Source organism: Labeo rohita, chromosome 18 (assembly GCF_022985175.1).
Source record: "Labeo rohita strain BAU-BD-2019 chromosome 18, IGBB_LRoh.1.0, whole genome shotgun sequence".
Classification (NCBI taxonomy): domain Eukaryota; kingdom Metazoa; phylum Chordata; class Actinopteri; order Cypriniformes; family Cyprinidae; genus Labeo; species Labeo rohita.
This window is the reverse complement of record NC_066886.1, coordinates 13,821,631-13,841,118: the sequence shown is the minus strand read 5'-3', so window position 1 is coordinate 13,841,118 and position 19,488 is coordinate 13,821,631. Positions and strand designations below refer to the sequence as shown.

At 34.2% G+C, this 19,488-nt stretch overlaps 2 protein-coding genes across 7 annotated transcripts in view; one reads left to right on the top strand and one right to left on the bottom strand.

Moving 5' to 3' along the window:
• ranbp10 (RAN binding protein 10) overlaps positions 1-7,162 on the bottom strand; it is a 36,359-nt gene extending 29,197 nt beyond the window's left edge. The window contains exon 1 of one of the 3 annotated variants that reach the window (XM_051135596.1): positions 6,471-7,162. In XM_051135596.1, coding sequence (XP_050991553.1) covers positions 6,471-6,669 — 199 coding nt within the window. In that variant the 5' untranslated portion in view covers positions 6,670-7,162. The remainder of the gene's footprint in view (positions 1-6,470) is intronic. The other 2 variants (XM_051135595.1, XM_051135597.1) reach the window with 2 other exon arrangements.
• An 80-nt stretch (positions 7,163-7,242) lies between these two features.
• Positions 7,243-18,476, top strand: tsnaxip1 (translin-associated factor X interacting protein 1). 4 transcript variants are annotated; one of them, XM_051135591.1, is made up of 17 exons: positions 7,243-7,808; positions 8,144-8,198; positions 9,386-9,480; positions 9,616-9,721; positions 10,815-10,908; positions 11,220-11,416; positions 12,135-12,270; positions 14,073-14,242; positions 15,066-15,140; positions 15,232-15,331; positions 15,420-15,535; positions 15,822-15,950; positions 16,047-16,205; positions 16,337-16,446; positions 16,523-16,646; positions 17,758-17,864; positions 18,004-18,476. In XM_051135591.1, exons 1-17 carry the CDS (start codon positions 7,762-7,764, stop codon positions 18,194-18,196), a joined length of 2,013 nt encoding a protein of 670 aa, XP_050991548.1. In that variant the 5' UTR covers positions 7,243-7,761; the 3' UTR covers positions 18,197-18,476. The 4 variants fall into 4 exon arrangements, with proteins under 4 accessions (XP_050991548.1, XP_050991551.1, XP_050991549.1 ...); XM_051135592.1 differs by having other exon boundaries at positions 7,245-7,808; positions 8,147-8,198; XM_051135593.1 differs by having other exon boundaries at positions 7,245-7,808; positions 15,066-15,137.
• The last annotated feature ends 1,012 nt before the right edge of the window (positions 18,477-19,488 follow it).

Sequence of the window (19,488 nt, the reverse complement as noted above, 5' to 3'; positions counted from 1 at the left end):
AGAGGACCCTGGGTGATTCTCTCCTTCTTTAGTTGCTTGTCTGTCTGTCCCTCCCTCTAGTTCTCTGCCAAACATGTTTAATGCACAAAACACAAACGGCTTTCATAGAAAGTCCTCCTCTGCAGTGCATAATCATAGGTTTGCTGCATCTTACAGCGCTGCTCTAAACCAGTGTAGGACATATTATTTTATGCTATGTTTTGTATTAGTGCTGCTTTATTTACATGCGTCATACTTCTCTTGTTTTGTAAAGGTGGTGAGTTAATAATCTGTTAACGCTTTAGGACATATAACCAACTCGCTTTCAGTCTTAACACAAGGGTGAATCTAATAAAAATATGTAAGCATTTACATCCTACAATCATTATACAACCCAACAACATGTAAGGTCATGCAGGTGCCTTAAACAGTGTTCTTATTTCAAGTAAACTAGTTAAGAAAAACCACATAGACCTATTTACATTTTGACTTAAACAGAAATTGGTGATACAGAACAATTTTGATAGTTGTCAGTGACTCACTGTCAAACAATATCCAGGTCATACTGAAAGTTGCACTACAGGGGAACAATGCGCTGTACTACAGAGTTCACACAAGATATGTAAAAAACAGATACTAAAATTCATTCTCGATGCTTATTAACTTGTGGCCACATTTGATTAAGTTGTTCTCCAAGTAAATTAATACTAAGGTATGATTTAACTAAAACGAAGGAACAAATTAGTAAGTCACAGGGGTGAGCGATATGACCAAAATCTCACATCACAATATGAGTAATTTTATTTCACAGTAACGATATATATCACAATGTAGTTATTTTTGCTTTAAATAAGGTCTTCATGATATACATTTTTGATACTATAGAAATTTCATAATTCTTGTCAACAAACTAATGCTAGCCTAAATGACAAAAAAAAACTCAAGCTCACTGAATAAAAGTAAACAGTTAGCGACTAAATAAAAATAGAAAACTAATTACAAGCAACAGGACAAAAAAAGCTACTGTAGAACAAATAAATGAGAAATGCTACATACATTGTATAATGTAATAAAATGTATAAAAACACTGCATACTATTCCCTGTGTAAATTAAATATATATTACTTATTAATGTTACAAAGTTATTTCGTTATGAGCAGTAAGAGATTTTCTCTCTTTTGTTGTTTGACTAACATGAATGACAGAGAGCAGGAACATTAGACTGCTGTCACTTTAAGAGCTACCTCTGATCTAATATATTGTTACACAAGTTTTCTTTCTCGGCGGTTTGCTTTCATTTAATGGCCCTTTCACACAGGATGCAGAATGTGCTGCGCTGTGCTATGAAACCTATTAATTTCAATGGCTTGCACCATGGGACAGTTTGTTGCTGCGTTGACCAAAGTGCATGCACGCCACGATCAAAGTTCACAATAGTTCAACTTTCGCCGCTGCACTCTGTGATGATTACCTGCGCAGCCAATAGAAACGGGGCATCCAAACAGAACTCCCGTTAAAAGTTTTGAAAACTCCGCCTACTTTGCTCTGGCCAGCATAGCGCTAATTGCTTTGCATCTAAAGGGCTATGCTGAACCCAGCGGCCAGCGGAGCGCATTCTGCGTCCTGTGTGAAAAGGCCAAAAGACCTAAACTGTTTATGAGGACACTTGCGTGAACCTTATTGACAGTACTCAGAAACAGTCTCTCAGGCGTGCACATATAGCGAAATGAGTTCTCTTTCACTGCTGATTGCATTTCAATCATCACTTGTTTTTAAACCGCAATGCTTAAGTTTTTCTACGTTTTTCGCAGAAAAAAAAAGCTGAATAGTAGCATGCTCACTGCATGACAGATGGAGGTGCAGGGGCAGTCACTTGCTCTTAAAATACTCATTTTTGAGCATAAAGATAAAACATACATTTTTCAAATCTGTAAAGACTCTACTAAACAACGAATCGTTGCACTTTTGTAAAATAACGAAAGCAAACAGGATGCACTTCTGCCGTCTCGGTCTCTGTGAACTTGAACGTCAAACTTCGAAAGTCTGTGTATACTTGCCTTACAAAAATGTGTCTATAGATAGTGAAATATCTACTTTCAAATGAACCAATTCAAACAGAAAACATATTGTATGTGAAAGACAAAGACTGAAACCGATGAGATTAAATACTTTGTATAAACTGACATTTTGCAAATGAAAAAAAGTTTGCCTAACAATGCTTTCTGTGACAGATTTGAATGGCCAGCCTGCAAAACGGAACAGCATTTTTTAAGTTTCCATGTTTGCGAGGTAAAATTATGCGGCTAATCAATTTATTTTGTAAACAAAGCTTTGTATGTCATATTTACTTAAACCTAGACAGGAAACTGATGCCACGTTCTATTTATGATATACTGATACAAAGTACAAACAACAACACGCCAAGCTGAATTTTTTCAATTTGCACAGAAGATGCAATATCGCATGTTCGTGTCATTCGTGATGCCTGGTGCGTACTCTTGTCTATTCACGTATTGCATTGCCTTTGTATGTAATTTGGTGCAAATAATTAAATTCGCTTTTGGTGTGAACACACGACAACTGCCGCGCACACCAAACGTGAAGCAAATGTTCTCCTCACGTTATCGCTCTACACTACTCACGCAATGTTTTTTTGTCACTTGCGCAAATAAAATAATCGCAAAATGCTTTCCTCCATTTTCTGATACAACTGGCCTTTCCACACTGAGCGTGTCAATAAGTTCATTGCTGATTGGCTTGCGCAACAATGCATCATGTGAATTTTCGGCTTGAGTTGACATTTTTCAACTTGCACAGAAGACGCGACATTCGCGACAAACGTGACGCCCGGCACAAATAATTATATTCGCTTTTGTAAATTATAAAAATTATGTCAAAATGGGTCAAGCTGATTCTAACTTCATTTACTTACAATTGTTAAACATCATCATGATGGGAAAAAAAAAATTTTTAAATCAAAAATAAAATAAAAAATAATATTTAAAAAAAGTTTAATCTTAATGTCTTTATACTAAATAATATTTCTTATTTTTTCTTTTTGACTTGGGGTGAAAGATGACTTAATTTCTATTCATGTCTATTAAAATAAAAAGAAAGAAAAAAATGAATGGTGGAACGACATACAATCACTCACATAAACACACACAAAATCACCACAAAATTGCACTGCTATCTGGTAAAACTCCCTTTTTTTCAATACTTAAGGGTTTCTGTCAAAACATCTAAGGGAAAAAGTGAGAGCTGTGCAAGGCTACAGCTGGCACCCATAATAACATCAGCTAAGCAGGCAAAAAAAAAAAATCTACAGTATAAGAGAACAAAGACACAGGGAGAGAAGATTGGAAGTGTTGTGCTAGTGTTAGCAAACAGGGTTTCACAGCTTCACAGAGACACTAGGGGGAAACGAACACAATCTGGTGATGTCACCGCAACGACTGAACATGCATGATTGGCTCCTCAAACAGGCAAAAGCCCTCTATAGGCAAACATTACAATGAGCTTAAAGGAAACAGAGCCCAACAGCCTGCACAGAAAATGGACAGCGGCCCACCAAACCGCGAAGAAACAATCTAAGCTTATGGTATATATGTATTTAGCATTAATCTTCTCACAGGAGGTGGTGTAAAAACAATCTGCATGGGTGTAGTGCTGCAAAAAAAAAAAAAAAAAAAAATCACATTTCCTGTCTCCATTAACAGGCTCACGTCCTTGTCAGTGTGACAATGAGTAAAATGAGGTCCACACTGGGAACAAAGCTAGAAAATGAGCCTCTGGTGTTTTTTCCCCTTGTTTCATCATGCAAACGCTTGCCTATTTTTTTACATACTCCCTAAATAAAGATAGAAAGCCATGTGGGCTAATACAATATCACATGGCATAAACATTGCACAGATTTACATCACTATTTGACAGGATAAATCTACTGTCTTAACATGGTGTTACCTAAAATTCAGACTACAGAAATAGAATCTGGTACACTGGCCAAACAGCACTGAAGGTTAATAGACTGCAGGTTAGCCTAAATCATTTATTAAGTGGAGCTGCTTTAAATATGTTGTTGCAAGGTACATAATGGCTATAGATTATATTAACAAGCCTTTGTTTGATCCTAATCTAATCAGTGCAATCCTGCTTTGAGGATAAACTGACCCAAACAGTCAGAACAAAAAGAAACAAAGATCCTTAACAACAAGGAAAGAAATCAATATCAGTATATCAATATCATCTGACTCTTAAAAATCAAATACTTGGCTAACATCAGCCACCATATGAAGTGGTAAACATAGCCATCGCCTGAAAGGAGATAGTTGCCAATGAGGTACAATTTTCCACAGACACAAAGCAGTGTACCTTACCAAAATAATGCAGCGTTGTTCATTGATGTGTCAAAGGGGATGAACTAAACTAGAGGATAAACTTTGCCTTGACACAAGAGCCGTCAAATGAACATGTAAGAAAATGAACAGCTATAGTTTACACACCAATGACCCTCAAATAGTAAAGTATTGCACAACAGGCCCACAGACACACATCACTGAATCAGAATTAGGTGCTATATAACAGCATTTGTACCTAAACTAAAAATAACAAGGGCACATGTCAGTAACACTTCAGTAATCTGTCAGACAACCTAATTACAAAATTAATAACTCATGAATTATGGCATGAATAGCTTTTTGGAAAGCTACTTTATAGTTCAATTAAATATCATAGTACACTCTAAAAAATGCTGGGATAAATACAACAGAAATTGGGTTGTTTTGACCCAGCGGTTGAGTTAAATGTTTAACCCAACTGTCTAGGGACATTCATTTAACTCAGCTGTTACTTAAAAATTACTATATTTCCTGCTTAAAACTTTTATTAATACGCTCAATAAATTAAGATTTACTAAGAAGTTAAATAAATAATTAAATATTAAACATTTTTTTAATTGCTTAGCAATAAATGTTCACCTTTTGATAACTGCTGAAGCCTCCAGCAATTATGTGTCTGATTTTTCATTTACAACCTATTTTGGGTTTATTTTAAGATATTTAGCCATTTTTAGAACAACAGCTGAGTTAAATAAAACTACCCAAAAGGTTGTGTTAAACATTCAACCCAAATGCTGGGTCACAACAACCCATTTGCTGAGTTTTTCTGTATTTAACCCAGCATTTTTTTTAGAGTGTTGTAGGCTTAATTAAACACACTTCTTGTGTTTAGTAAATGCAGTTAGCATCTATTCAGTTAGCATTAAAAAAACTGGAATGTATACAAGCAACTATATCATTTAAACTAACTAGGAATAAGTAATAGGCCTAATAATAAACTGGAATAGTCACCAGCAGCAATTACTGAATAGTTATTATGTGAACCAGCTTCAAGAATAGAATAGAATTCAATGGCAAAAATGTGTAATTTGTTACCAGAAACAATAGAAGTTACTTGGCATTACTGGAACAGTGACTAGTGTCAAATAAATAAGTACTAGTGAATAATATAAGTACTAGGGACTAATAAACATACAAGTCACTTCTGGAATGACGACTAGTCTATTGTACGTCTACTGAAATTTAAGACAACAGTCACTGGTGGATTACTCCGTGGTAATCAAAAAAAAAAAAAAAAAAAAAAAAGTACTAGACTGGTAAGATTAAAAACAGATAGTAGTTAGCTTGAAAGAATATTTTTAAAAGCTTATATATTACGCTTAGTGATAGTTCTCAAAATAGACAGCTTTATTATGTATTCTCTAGAAGCGTACACCGTTGTTAAACAAAAAAAGTACATCTGCACTGGGTAAATTCACAGACCCCCCTGAGGCGACTGGGTCATTCGAAACGCCACAACTGTTTACACAGCTAGTGTTGTGGAATTCGAATTCATTACGGCGAATTCGAAATATTCGCTCGGATTCGAATAATTCGATATCGTTCGTCAACACAAACACGCACATGTTCGTGCGTCAAATACGCAGCAAAAGCCGTTTTCAGCGATTTGTTTCGTTGTGATGCGGTGCGCGTCCTTATATAAATCGTCCGATAGCTGATAACAAACACACTTATGCAATGCGGAGTAAATGAACAAGCATTTGCAATTCATTGTAGCTGCTTAGCTGCCCTTATTGCCCTGCCGTGGCTAGCTAGCACCAGCCTCGACTAATTCACCGAAAGGGAGTTCAAACCATAAGCCTGGCAAATCAATAACACTTGATGTTCTTGCCATGGCATTAGGTGTCCAAAAGCTAGACCCCCCAGCCGTGCTTATGCCCGGAGCTACTCTCGCTAGCCGAATTCTGACATGATGGTTTGCTAAATGTCAACCCATTTGGACATTCCTCTTTCCTTCTATGCAACAAAGCAAAGGGGACGGAAAAAAGCAGCTCAAACTAGATCGGGGAGATTGCATATATTCGAGTGCAGCGAACCAGCCGGGATTGTCAAGGCCTACGGCTTGACAGTTCAGCGTGTGTCACATCTGTATACCTTTGTAATGCACCCGCAGATTATTCTGGGAGAGCCCGATGTAGCTGTACTTATCCTTGGGGCTCCAAGATCGGGGTAAGGGGGTCTCTTCCTCATTCACGGCCGGGTACAGCCGCTTCAAACGCTCGTTTAGCTCATGCTCTTGGTAATTAAAAGCAGGATCTCCTGTGAGCAGGCTCCCCGCTCCAAGCTCTGCCATTTTTGCTTATGTTTTTGTATTCCTTCTAGTAATCCTACCCTGTTGTGCCAATCCGCTAAAAAGGAGAGAGCGCTAGACTAAGGAGAGAAACAGCAGCGGTGAGATATCCCCGGATAACAGCCGCTCTACAGTGACGTGTGGGTACTGTAGTTGAACACAAAGCCCTGCGCAGTGCACACTGCTGACATGAGGGAAGTGCCATCAACTACATGACCCATACCTAATTCAGCCGGGCTGAAAAACGCAGGCTAGGATTTGTAGTTTTTAACGCAACCCATAATTCTATAGCTTGAGCATGGATGTACTTCATTTAGATCAAAACTAAACCGTGTTTTCGCATCTCGAATCTGCTTCTGTCGTTTGGTCACATGCGTGATGATGCAAATCGATTTCATACATGTCTGCTATATTATTAGGCATGTAATTCAGCTTTTTATGTAACAGACTTATCCTAAACTGTTGGTCTGTGAAGCCATAGCGTAATTTATTAACTGAATTTAAACAGCACTGATTGTTTTCTGTGTTCAACTATTCAAATAAAAGTATTAATTCATTAAACGTTATGTATTTGATTTTTCTTTCAAACATACATTAATATAAAACTTGTTTTTACTTCTAATTTAAGTTTACTGTTAAAAACAACTGCGTTGTATTAAAACTCAATGTCACATTTAACCTTTTTTTTTCAACAAGTTAAGCAGTCCTCGGTCTAAAAAACAGACGGGCTTAGAAAAACAACACACTCGGTGGTGTAATCCAGCGTTCGGCGTTCACTGCCGTGATGAAATACCCCCCTCACATGTTATATCATACCAGCGCTTTAAACGTTTTACATATTTAACAAAAACACACGTATGCGTTAACACATAAAAGCGAATTTAATGCGACATACGTGCTGTTTTAGACAAGAAGTCACGTTGTTGTTTATACAGGCATGCTCTGGCCACCTATAAACGGAAGGGCTTTTTAAGGGTCCGTCGGTATCTTAGCAACCACCTCTCAAACAACAACAATGCCACGCTGCTGAAGCTTCAGTTTGACGTTCGCTGTTAAATTTGCTGTGGATTATTATTTAGCTGTTTATTCGTCCAAATGTCGCTGAAAGAACTACAGTTGCCACCGTTGTTACACTCCGAAAGGCAAGATATATGAACATTTTAGAATTGTTAATGTCGCGTATTTACTGAACTAGAAATGACTGTCTACAGTCCAAACAAGGCAGAAGTTAAGTAGAAAATCGCTAGTAAATGAGTAGCTGACACATGAAATGTTTTTATATCAAGGTATATTTAAAGTAAACATAAGTATAAAGTAAACTGCATGTCAATAATTGCCATTTCTGTATTATTTTCGTAAGTTCAATAGGTCTGCAGTTTGACAACTCTTAGTGTAAAAAATAACGTTAATAATAATAATAATAATAAATCTAGTGTCACTGTTTGACCCAAGTTCAAACTGTCTGTCTTTCCGTTAGCAGAGGATCACATCGACACATTAATAACGGGATATCTAGGTCAAAGTTAATAAAAGTAAGTTATAAACCTGCTGTATTCATTGTTTTAATTATTTAAGAAAAAACACATCTATCTGATAGTTGATTTATGGATAGAATCTATACTATTAGCTGGTGAAATGAACTTAATAATAAAAGTACTCTACCAGTCAAAAGGTTTTGAACAGAAAAGAAGTCTCTTCTGCTCAGGAAGCCTGCATTTGTTTGATCCAAAGTACAGTAAAAACAGTAAAAGTCTGAAATATTTTTAGTATTTAAAATAACTGTTTTCTATTTGAATATATTTAAAAATGTAATTTATTCCTGTGATTTCAAAACTGAATTTTTATTACTCCAGGCTTCAGTGTAACATGATCCTTCAGAAACCAATCTAATATTCTGATTTGCTGCTCAAAAACATTTATTATTATTATTATTATTATTATGTCGAAATAATAGACAGAAAATAGTAGATATGAAATAGATATGAAAATAGATTTTTTTCAAGTTTCTTTGATGAATAGAAAGTTCAGAAGAACAGCATTTATCTGAAATAGAAATCTAGAAATAGATTTTGTAACATTATAAATGTCTTTATCATCTCTTTTGATCAATTTAAAGCATCCTTGCAAAAAAAAAAAAGTACTAAAAAATAATCGTACTAAAAAAATACCCCCCTCCAAACTTTTGAATGGTATAGTGTATAATGTCATCAAAGAATCTTTGGGAAAAAAGTACTCAACTGTTTTAAATATTAATAATAATAATAATAATAAAATGTTTCTTGACCAGCAAATCAGCATTTTAGAATGATTTCTGAAGGATCATGTGACACTGAAGACACGAGTAATGATGCTGAAAATGTAGATTTGATCACAGTAGTATATTACATTTTTAAATATTTATTCAAATAGAAAACAGTTATTTTAAATAGTAAAAATATTTCAAAATGTTCCTTTTTTCTGTATTTTGGATCAAATAAATGCAGGCTTGGTGAGCAGTAGAGACTTCTTTAAAAACATTAAAAATCTTACTGTTCATAAACTTTTGACTGGTCGTGTATGTATGTAAATGTAAAAAATAAAGAGTGACTTTGATTTAGCAGCATATACTTAAATACTCTGCATATTTGGTTTATCAGTTCTATGAAAAGAGATTTATTCATAGTGTTTGACACCACCATCACATGCTAAATAATGCCAAATCAACTTTAATTTACCTCAGAACAATGCAGGGGAAATATCCGTTAACCTTTCATCCTGGCCGGCTGAAGTTACCAATCAAACTGTCTCAAAGCCCAGAGAAATAAAACATCAGGGGTATGGCAAGTACAACACATAGCATCTCATTGTTCATTTAGCATTGCAATAGTTGTAAAACTTTACACTGGTTTGCACTTTTCCATGTCCATTGCATACTTTGGTCCTAATGGCTACATATATGATGTGTTGCAGATCTCTTACCAAGCCTCGTTTCTTAGAGCAACTGGAGTCTCATCTGAAGAGAGAATTAGAAGCTTTAGATGCACATGGCGGCAAAGTCCAAGAGCTCAGGCTGCAGGTTTATATTCCACTTTGCATTGGTCTCTTATGCTTTAGCATACACTATGCTTCAGAAGTTTTATGCCAACCATGGCTGCATTTATTTATTTAAAAAATATGTATTGTGAAAAATGATTACAATTTAAAATAACTACAATGCCATTCAAAAGTTTGGGATCAGTAAGATTTTTTATGTTTTTAAAGAAGTCTCTTATGCTCATCAAAGTACCATTTATTTGATCAAAGATACAGAAAAAAGTAATTTTATTACATATTATTGCAGTTTAAAAAAAGAGTTTTCCATTTTAATATACTTTAAAATATAATTTATTTCTGTGATGCAAAGCCATTGCACCAGCCTTCAGTGTCACATGATCCTTCTGAAATCATTCTAATATGCTAATTTATTATTAATGTTGGAAACAGTTGTGCTGCTTAATATTTTTTTGAAACATGTAATACTTTTTCAGGATTCTTTGATGAATAAAAAGTTAAAAAGAATAGCATTTATTGAAAATAGAAATCTTATCTAGCAAAATAAGTCTTTACTATAACTTTTTATCATTGATAATAAATCAGCATATTAGAATGATTTCTGAAGGATCATGTGACACTAAAGACTAGAGTAATGATGCTTTGCATCACAGGAATAAATTCTATTTTTAAGTATATGAAAATAGAAAACCAGTATTTTAAATTATAATGATATTTCAGAATATTACAGTTTTTTTTCTGTATTCAGAAAAGTCTTCTTTAAAAAATCTTCCTGATCTTAAACTTTTGAACAGCAGTCTAATTTCTATTTTAATATATTTTAAACTGTAATGTTATCAAAATCTTTACAAAATGTCACATAATCCTACGGAAATTATTCTTATATGTTAATTGGGTGCTCAAAATATTTATTATTATGTTAAAAAAGCTTAACATTTTTGTGAAATTTATACTTTTTTCTTTTAATTCTTTGATGAATAGTTCGTACGTTCAAAAGAACATCATTTATTTGAAATATAATTCTTAAAAATAATTCTCAAAAAAAAGTGTATACTGTAATTTTTTGATTAATTAAATGCATTCTTTCTAAATAAAATATTTTTTTATGCTTTTTCCAGATTTTCCAGGAGGTGTTTGGCTATTTAATCGAAGAATTTAAAACCTATAAGCCTCTTCTGTCTGTCATTAAAAATGAGTATGACCTCACATTAGGTATGTACAATCTTTTTAGTTATTTGTGAGAGAGAAAATATTTTTTGCTAGCAGGCTGCCAGCATTTCTAGTTTTCATTTGTTACTAATTATATCAGTATTGCATTAAACAAAAGGCATAGTAATGCAAAACATGTAAAATTGATTCTGATCCACTTCAGTAATATAAACTGTATCAAAGGCAAAATATAGAAATCCAAGACGTGTAATACAAAGTAAAATGAAATGCTAATGGAACTTGGTTAATAGTATTGGTCATGAGGAAAATAATAGTTGAGGTGACACCAATCAAAATGTTAATGTGTCTTCCAGCGCATCTTCGGGAACAGATGAGAGATCTGCTACCTCTGCGGGCGAAGCTGGTGCTTGTGTCGGAACAGTGTGAGAAGAGAATTCTGGATCAGAGAGTACAGGAAAGAAATGAAATGCGAGCTCTGAAGCAAGAGTGTCAGCGTCTGCAGTGTGTCATTGAGAGTATGAGAGGACAACAGACTACTCTGCAGATTCAGGTGGAGCTCATTTATTATGTCTGTCCTTTTGTACAGATCTGGCCAACATATCGGTTAACAACAAGCATGATAGGGGAAAGCTTATTTTATGGAATCATATGATCCCATTCTCTATGAGCAAATTAATTATGTTGTGGTTCTTATTAACATTTGATCCTATTAACATGTATGAACACAGTTTGAAATTAATTGAAATGTTTGCAGCAGATGCTTGTCAGGGCCAAACGATGGGTCACTGATTTACATCTCAAGTGGTGAAGGTCATTTACATACAAATTTTAATAGAGGAGTGTGAAAACAGAAAGAAAACAAATTTAAATAAACCATTTGTAGTGTTTTTGAATTTGCTTTTATTTTTATACTTTCATTTTATATTTTATTTTTAGTAATTCTGTTATGTGCTTTTGTAATTTATAGTAGTTTATATAGTTTTAGTTCTTTTTATTTATCTTTATTTTGATTTCAGTTTTAGTAAATTTAGTACTTGAACCTAAAGGAGAAGTCCACTTCCAAAACAATGATTCACATTTAATGTACTCACCCCCTGGTCATCCAAGATGTTTATGTCTTTGTTTTTCAGTCGTAAACAAATTATGTTTTTTGAGGAAAACATTTCAGCATTTTTCTCCATATAATGGCCTGATATGGTGCCCCGATTTTGAACTTTTTTTGAACCAAAAAACCAAAAAACAAAAACTCACGTGTATCTCTCCCACAGGTTGATCATCTAAAAAAGGAACTGGCCACTCAGTATCAGCTATACAGGGATGAACGTGATGCACGAAAACTGCTCATCACCAGAATCAGCACAATGCACTCCACCCAAGATACTGAACATGATGATTACAATGGAGGTCATAAATGAAGCTTACACTTAGTAACAATTAGTAGAGGTGTCTGAAAAAATAAACAAACATGGAAAAAAATGTTACTACTGGAATTTAAGAGCCAGTGGTAGGGTGACCACCTGTCCTGCAGTTTGCGGGACAATCTTGACATTGAGAGTTTGTCCCTCTACCTGCAAGACGTAAACAGTGTCCTGCATGTGTTTTTTTCCTTTCCTGAAATTACATATATCACAATAAGACTTAGATTTTAAAAAGAAAAATGTGATTGCCATTTAAAAACCCAGTTGTGCAGCCGCTATGGTTTAGCTAAGAGTGGGGAGAATAACAACCAAAGCATTTCATAGAGAGGGCTTTTTTCTGCTTATGATGACTGGATGGAGCAAAGGAATCAGGACCTCATCAAAAGTCGTTAAATACAGCCAGGCAGGATTTTTTCTAGACATGTGTTGAATAAGAACGTCCTAAACAAACCTGCCAGATCCAACAAAAATACAAGTTTGAGATGCACTGACTCGGGTAAAACACATTTAATATTCGCATAGTCTAATATGTTTTTTTTACATTCTAGTCTGTTATTCATTTCATTATATTTTGTAGACTGAAAGTAGCCTGCAGTCTGTCACTCGAACTTGGGCAAATTGAGTGCCAGTCACGGAGCTGGTTACTTTTAAAGGGATGGTTCACCCAAAAATGAAAATTACGCAATGATATACTCACCCTCAAGCCATCCTAGGTGTATAGGACTTTCTTCTTTCAGATGAATACAATCGGAGTTATATAAAAATGCCCTGGCTCTTCCAAGCTTTATAATGGCGGTTGAGATTTTGAAGTCCAATAAAGTGCATCCATCTATCATAAAAAGTGCTTCACATGGTTTTGGCAGAAGCAAATCAATGCTTTTGTGCAAGAAAAATATCCATATTTAAAACTTTATAAACCACAATTTCTAGCTCATGCCAACTGTCATACGTGTGTTAACGAGAGAGTGGCGTTCCAGCAGATGACTTAGGAAAACAAAACAAAACACCGGTCACAAATTAGAAGTTCAAAAAACAAGGATTTATATCAAAAAATGTTGGAGGTTTTAGAAAAAAGCCAAGAGGAGACTGGTTTTCCTTTGCTGCCAAAAAAACTTGGTTCTCGCGAGACTAGGATATTCTCATCGGAGCTTATGCTACACCTACATCATCCGCTGGAACGCCACTCTTTCAGAAATATAAACTTTATAAAGTTAACTAAGGATTTTTTTCTTACACAAATGCATCAGTTCACTTCAAGGCCTTTATTAACCCTCTGGAGCAGCGTGGAACACTTTTTATGATGAATGGACACACTTTAATGAACTTCAAAATCTCAACAGCCATTCACTGCCATTATAAAGATTATTGGAAGAGCCAGGACTGTATTGTTCTAAAAGAAGAAAGTCATATACACCTAAGATGACTTAAGGGTGAGTACTTTTTTAATTTTTAAAGCTTATTGATGATATTAAGCAGGTTATCATCCAATCATCATTAATATTTACATTTATATTTTTAGTCTAATAATAGTAAATTTATCAATTTCATACATATCCTGCATTTTCCCACAAAATCACATCTACTTTCCTGCAACAAAGCAATAACCCACTGGTCACCCTAGCTTGGAGGAAGCATAGTAGAGGTGTGATGTCGGATAATTTGAAGATAATGAATATTAGCCGGACTAGAGATTTTTACAGAGGTTTGATTGGCAGGAGTGAGTTGCAGTAGTCAGGTGGTCAAGTAATGAGGAGGTGGTTTGACAGAAGCTTTGCTTGTTCCTCTCAGAGGACGAATCTGAGGATCCTGTGGTGGTGCATATGGCTTTGCAGGTGTGTAGAGAGGATCTTACTAAAGTCCAAGTTGAGCTTAACCGCCTGCAAGCCGAATACAGCGATGTGGTCCCACGACGAGACTGGGATAACCTGAATCATATGCATGAGGAGACTTTTAAAAAGGTATGGGGAAAAAAAATGATATATAATTTAAATACATATTGTATAATATTTGTATTTATGTACATGTTGAGGTCAAAAGTTTACATCCCCCTTTCAGAATCATTAAAAATGTTATTTAACCAAACTTAAGAGGGTTCATACAAAATGCGTGTTAATTTTTATTTAGTACTGACCTGAATATAAGATATTTCACATTAAAGATGTTTACATATAGTCCACAAGAGAAAATAATAGTTCAATTTATAAAAATTACCCTGGTTAAAAGTTTACATCCTCTTGATTCTTAATAATGTGTTCTTAGCTGAATGAGCCACAGCTGTGTTTTTTTGTTTATTGATAGTTGTTCATGGGTCCCTTGTTTGTCCTGAACAGTTAAACTGCCTGCTGTTCTTAGGAAAAATCCTTCAGATCTCACAAATTCTTTTGTTTTCCAGCATTTTTGTGTATTTGAACCCTTTTCAACAATGACTGTATGATTTTGAGATCCATGTTTTCACACTGGGGGACTCAAGAGCCAGGGGTGAAAACTTTTTGAATTTGAAGATAAGGGAAATGTAACTTCTTTTGTCTATCTTCTGTAGCTTTCGAATGGCAGTACTAAATGAAAAAATATGATATTTAGGCAAAATAAGAAAAATGTACACATCTCCATTCTGTTCAAAAGTTTTCACACCCGGGCTCTTAATGCATGAATAATTCTATTAAGCAAGAATGGATTAAATGTAATCAAACCTAAAATAATGACTCGTAAACATCAGTTCTAGAAGTAGAATGAGGATAAGACAGTTAATAATGTTTAATGTGATTTTTTTCATTGTTTTAGCTAAAAACCTTACAGACAGACTTTGACAAGTTGAAGTCTGAGTATGACACACTGCTTGAGGTTCATCGTCAGGTAGTTGTGCATAGAAACAGCCTTCAAAGAAGTCTATAGTTATAAATAAATAATCATAACTCACCTGATTACTAAACATTATTCTAATCAACAGGCACCTGCTGTGTTACACTCCAATCAGTCTGTGCAGCAACATGGCTCAGATGACAAACACATTGTTACAACTCCCAGACCAAACTGGGAACAATGTTCAGGTAACACTATCTGAATATTCCAGTCATAAGCTGTCATATCAGTTCTTGAGCTTATGTTTGAAATAATCTTATGTAATTTGTGTTGCAGACATACTAGGAGGCAGCGAACGATGTAAAGAGCTCTTCGAAGGTCAATCCAGCCAAAAGAGGCTAGAGATCTTGCTGCAGCAGATGAATGGTCAAAATGAGTTCTTCACTGGACTTGTAAGTGTTCTTAACAGCAAGAATTGCAATGGTGCACTGCAGTGATGAAGTATTTTTGCATGCCAATTAGGATGGTTTTGTTAAGAAAAAAAAAACAACAACACCTGATAGGATAATCTCTGTGACAAAACAAGTTTATGATTCTTACACATTTTGTTTTTGAAGATGTACACAACTTTTATGTATCTGAAGCCTAAATATAAAAAAGAAATACATAAGAAGCTAAATACAGGGTGTAAATGAACTACACCAGCTTTGCTGGGCTGATAAAAAGTTGTTTTTACAGGGCACATCCAGTGACGTCCCTATTTATCTACAATATGAGGGGAAACTTAAGAACCTTAAGCTCAAGAAAACAGATGTAGTCAGAGTTATAAAAGACATCTGGAGGGAAAAAACTGCAGAGAATGAAAAGGTATGAATGGAATTCCAATATTCTTTCTTGATTTGCTTAAACAGTCACTATGTTTATTTAATGCTGTACTGCTCCACACATTTTTCTTTAATGAAGAATGATGACCCCAGAGATCTACAGGTGTTTCTTCATAGCTATCTTGTGGAACATTATAAGGATAAGGCAGGAGAATGGGCCTACAGCTTGATGGAAACCATCCAAAACAATCTTGAAGATGATCTCATTTGCCTTTTTAATGACGTCTTGACTGGGAAGGTTCGTGCTTAATCTTAATAATCATTTGTGATGAATATCCATAGCACTGCTGAACAGTCAAGTCCAATGAAGGTGCCCCCTAAATGTCTAAATGTTATTGTGAAATATGACTGATTATAGTTTTGTGGCAGGTTGATGAGAGTATCTACCATGGACAGACTCAGCTGCTGTCTCACTTGCTCAAGGTTTTAATTCAAAGTGACACAACACAATGCGGATCACTAACGGTTTTAGAATTTTGGTGAGTAAAAACTCATATTTCCTTGTTAGAAATTGTATCATTGAAATTGATTATTATAACATGTGCTAATTTTCAGTGAGGCATTGAAGAAGGCTTTCCCTCTAAAGTCAGATCAGGACATAGAGGAGCTGTTGACAGTAGCTCAGACAGAGCTGAGGAGTAATGGAGTGCGTGTTGCTTATCAGACGCTTTATACAGAGGTCAGTTTTGAAGATTTTGGCTTAGAACATACTTTAGATTGAATGTATACACTACCATTTAAAAGTTTGGGTTGGTAAGATATTTAAATGTTTTTGAAAAGCTATTTAAACATCTTTCATGTGTAATATTTTATTCAGGTCAGTACTAAATAAAAAATAACATGCATTTTGTATGATCCCTCTTATTTTGGTAAAATAATTAACACTTTGTAGATTCTGCAAGGTGTATGTAAACTTTTGACCTCAACTGTATATATGCATTTATTTGATCATAAATATGCATTTATTTGATTTAAAAAAACAGTAATATTGCAAAAAGTTATTACAATATAAAATAATGTTTTTTATTTTAATATACTTTGAAATATAATTTATTCCTGTGATACAAAGCTGAATTTACATCAGTCATTACTCGAGTCTTGAGTGTCACAAGATTCTTCAGAAATGATTGTAATATGCTGATTTATTATAGAATTATCTATGTTGGGAACAGTTGTGCTTCCAAATATTTTTTTCGGAATCTGTGATACTTTTTCAGGATTATTTGATGAATAAAAATGAAAAAGAACAGCACTTATTCAAAAGAAAATCTTTTCTAACAATATAAGTCTTTGCTATTAGTTTTTTGCTGAATAAACATATCAGTTTCTTTCAAGAAAAAGAGAGAATAAAAATTTACTGACCCCAAAATTTTAAACGGTTGTGTTCTTTTTAAAATTTTATTCATCAAAGAATTCTGAAAAAAGTATAACACGTTCCAACACTGATAATAAATCAGCATATTAGAATGATATCTGAAGGATCATGTGACACTGAAGACTGAAGTGATGACAATGAAAATTCAGTAATTATAATAAACATTTTTTTTTGTTTCAAAATTTTTACAGGAATTTTTTTGCTGAAAATAACATTCAAAGACCAGCATTTATTTGAAAATATAAATTATTTGTAAAATTATAAATGTCTTTACTGTCACTTTTGATCAATTTAATAATAAAAGTGTAGATTTCCTTAAAAACAAATAAAAATCTGATCCCAAACTTTTGAACAGCACTGCATATATAAACATGTTAGAACAACATTGTATTTGTGTACGTTGTTCCCACTCCAGGACACAGATGGAAAACACAAAGAATTCCTGAGTCTAGTTAAAAAACAAGCTACTGCTGAGAGACTCCAGTACATCAGCGAGCTGAGAGTGCAACTAGAGGGCAAAGGGTGAGAGATCATCATCCATCCACTGTTTACAGAATGTTATTAAAGACCTCAAAGTAGAAGCTACATTTAACTAATCCTTTTTAGATTTTGATATGAATATTGTCATACTTTTGTCCTGCTTTGTATATCATCAATGTAGGCAAGTGGATGCAGAGCACCTCAGGGCTGCCTTCCAGACTATTGATCCATCATTGGATTCTGAAACTCTGGACTGGAATCTCAGTGTAGCTTTTCAGACAAAGGAGTGCGAAATCCAAGCTCAAGCTTTGAGCACGGAGGCTGTGATACAGCGTCTCTCTGTGGCTAATGTGAAAAGGGCAGGGCCAAAGTGATGACCATTGCTACGTCAAGCACATTTCCAATCTTTTTATAGCACATTACGTATACAAACCAAGCACATCGCTCTTAATAGTTTGTATACTGTTATGTAATTAGGTAAATCACATATTAATAATGACACAATAATGAAATAATGATTTAAGTAGCCTTATGTCTCTAATATGCTGCTTTTTTGTTTTGCTTTTCCTGATAAAGAAACTGTCCTGCTTGACACTTTTATATTTAAATCAATAAAGCTATATTAATTTGTATTGTCTGCTACAGATTACTTAATAGTTATTTTTATGTCAATAAATGGTACATTTGTATTTATTTGTTTGTCAGTTTTCTTCTGTTAATTTAATGTATTTTTTTATAAACAAGAGCTCAATTTTCTACCTGGTAGATACAATGCATTTGTGAGACTAATTGAAAACTAAACTGAAATTTTCTGTACATGTTAATTTTATTTAACAGAATTCACAACCACAGATTGTAAATAGAAGTGAAACTACACAAATATGGTTTCTAAGGGACAATACTTGTATTTAAAGTACACTATATTATTCTGTGTGCTGCTTTAACACGTTTTTATTTTTGGTTTTCCTTAAAAAGAAAAGGGACAATTCTTGTGAGTATTTAAACTATACTATACTATACTATACTATACTATACTATACTATACTATACTATACTGTACAGTGTGCTGCTTTGACACGTTTTTATTTTTGGCTTTTCCTTAAAAAGAAAAGGGACAATTCTTGTGAGTATTTAAACTATACTATACTATACTATACTATACTATACTACACTATACTATACTGTACTATACCGTGTGCTACTTCAACATTTTTTTTTATTTTTTGCTTTTCCTCAAAAGGAAAAGGTACAATACTTGTGAGTATTTAAACTATACTATACTATACTACACTATACTATACTGTACAGTGTGCTGCTTTGACACGTTTTTATTTTTGGCTTTTCCTTAAAAAGAAAAGGGACAATTCTTGTGAGTATTTAAACTATACTATACTATACTATACTATACTACACTATACTATACTGTACTATACCGTGTGCTACTTCAACATTTTTTGTTATTTTTTGCTTTTCCTCAAAAGGAAAAGGTACAATACTTGTGAGTATTTAAACTATACTATACTATACTACACTATACTATACTGTGTGCTGCTTCAACATGTTTTTATTTTTGGCTTTTCCTTAAAAAGAAAAGGGACAATACTTCTGAGTATTTAAACTATACTATACTGTACTACACTATACTATACCATGTGCTGCTTCAACA

Coding starts and splice junctions, on each gene's coding strand:
- tsnaxip1 (XM_051135591.1), top strand. CDS start 7,762: ATGTCGCTGAAAGAACTACAGTTGCCACCGTTGTTACACTCCGAAAG. Junction 7,809..8,143: donor CCGTTGTTACACTCCGAAAG/GCAAGATATATG, acceptor TCTTTCCGTTAG/CAGAGGATCACATCGACACA. Junction 12,271..14,072: donor ACATGATGATTACAATGGAG/GTCATAAATGAA, acceptor TGTTCCTCTCAG/AGGACGAATCTGAGGATCCT.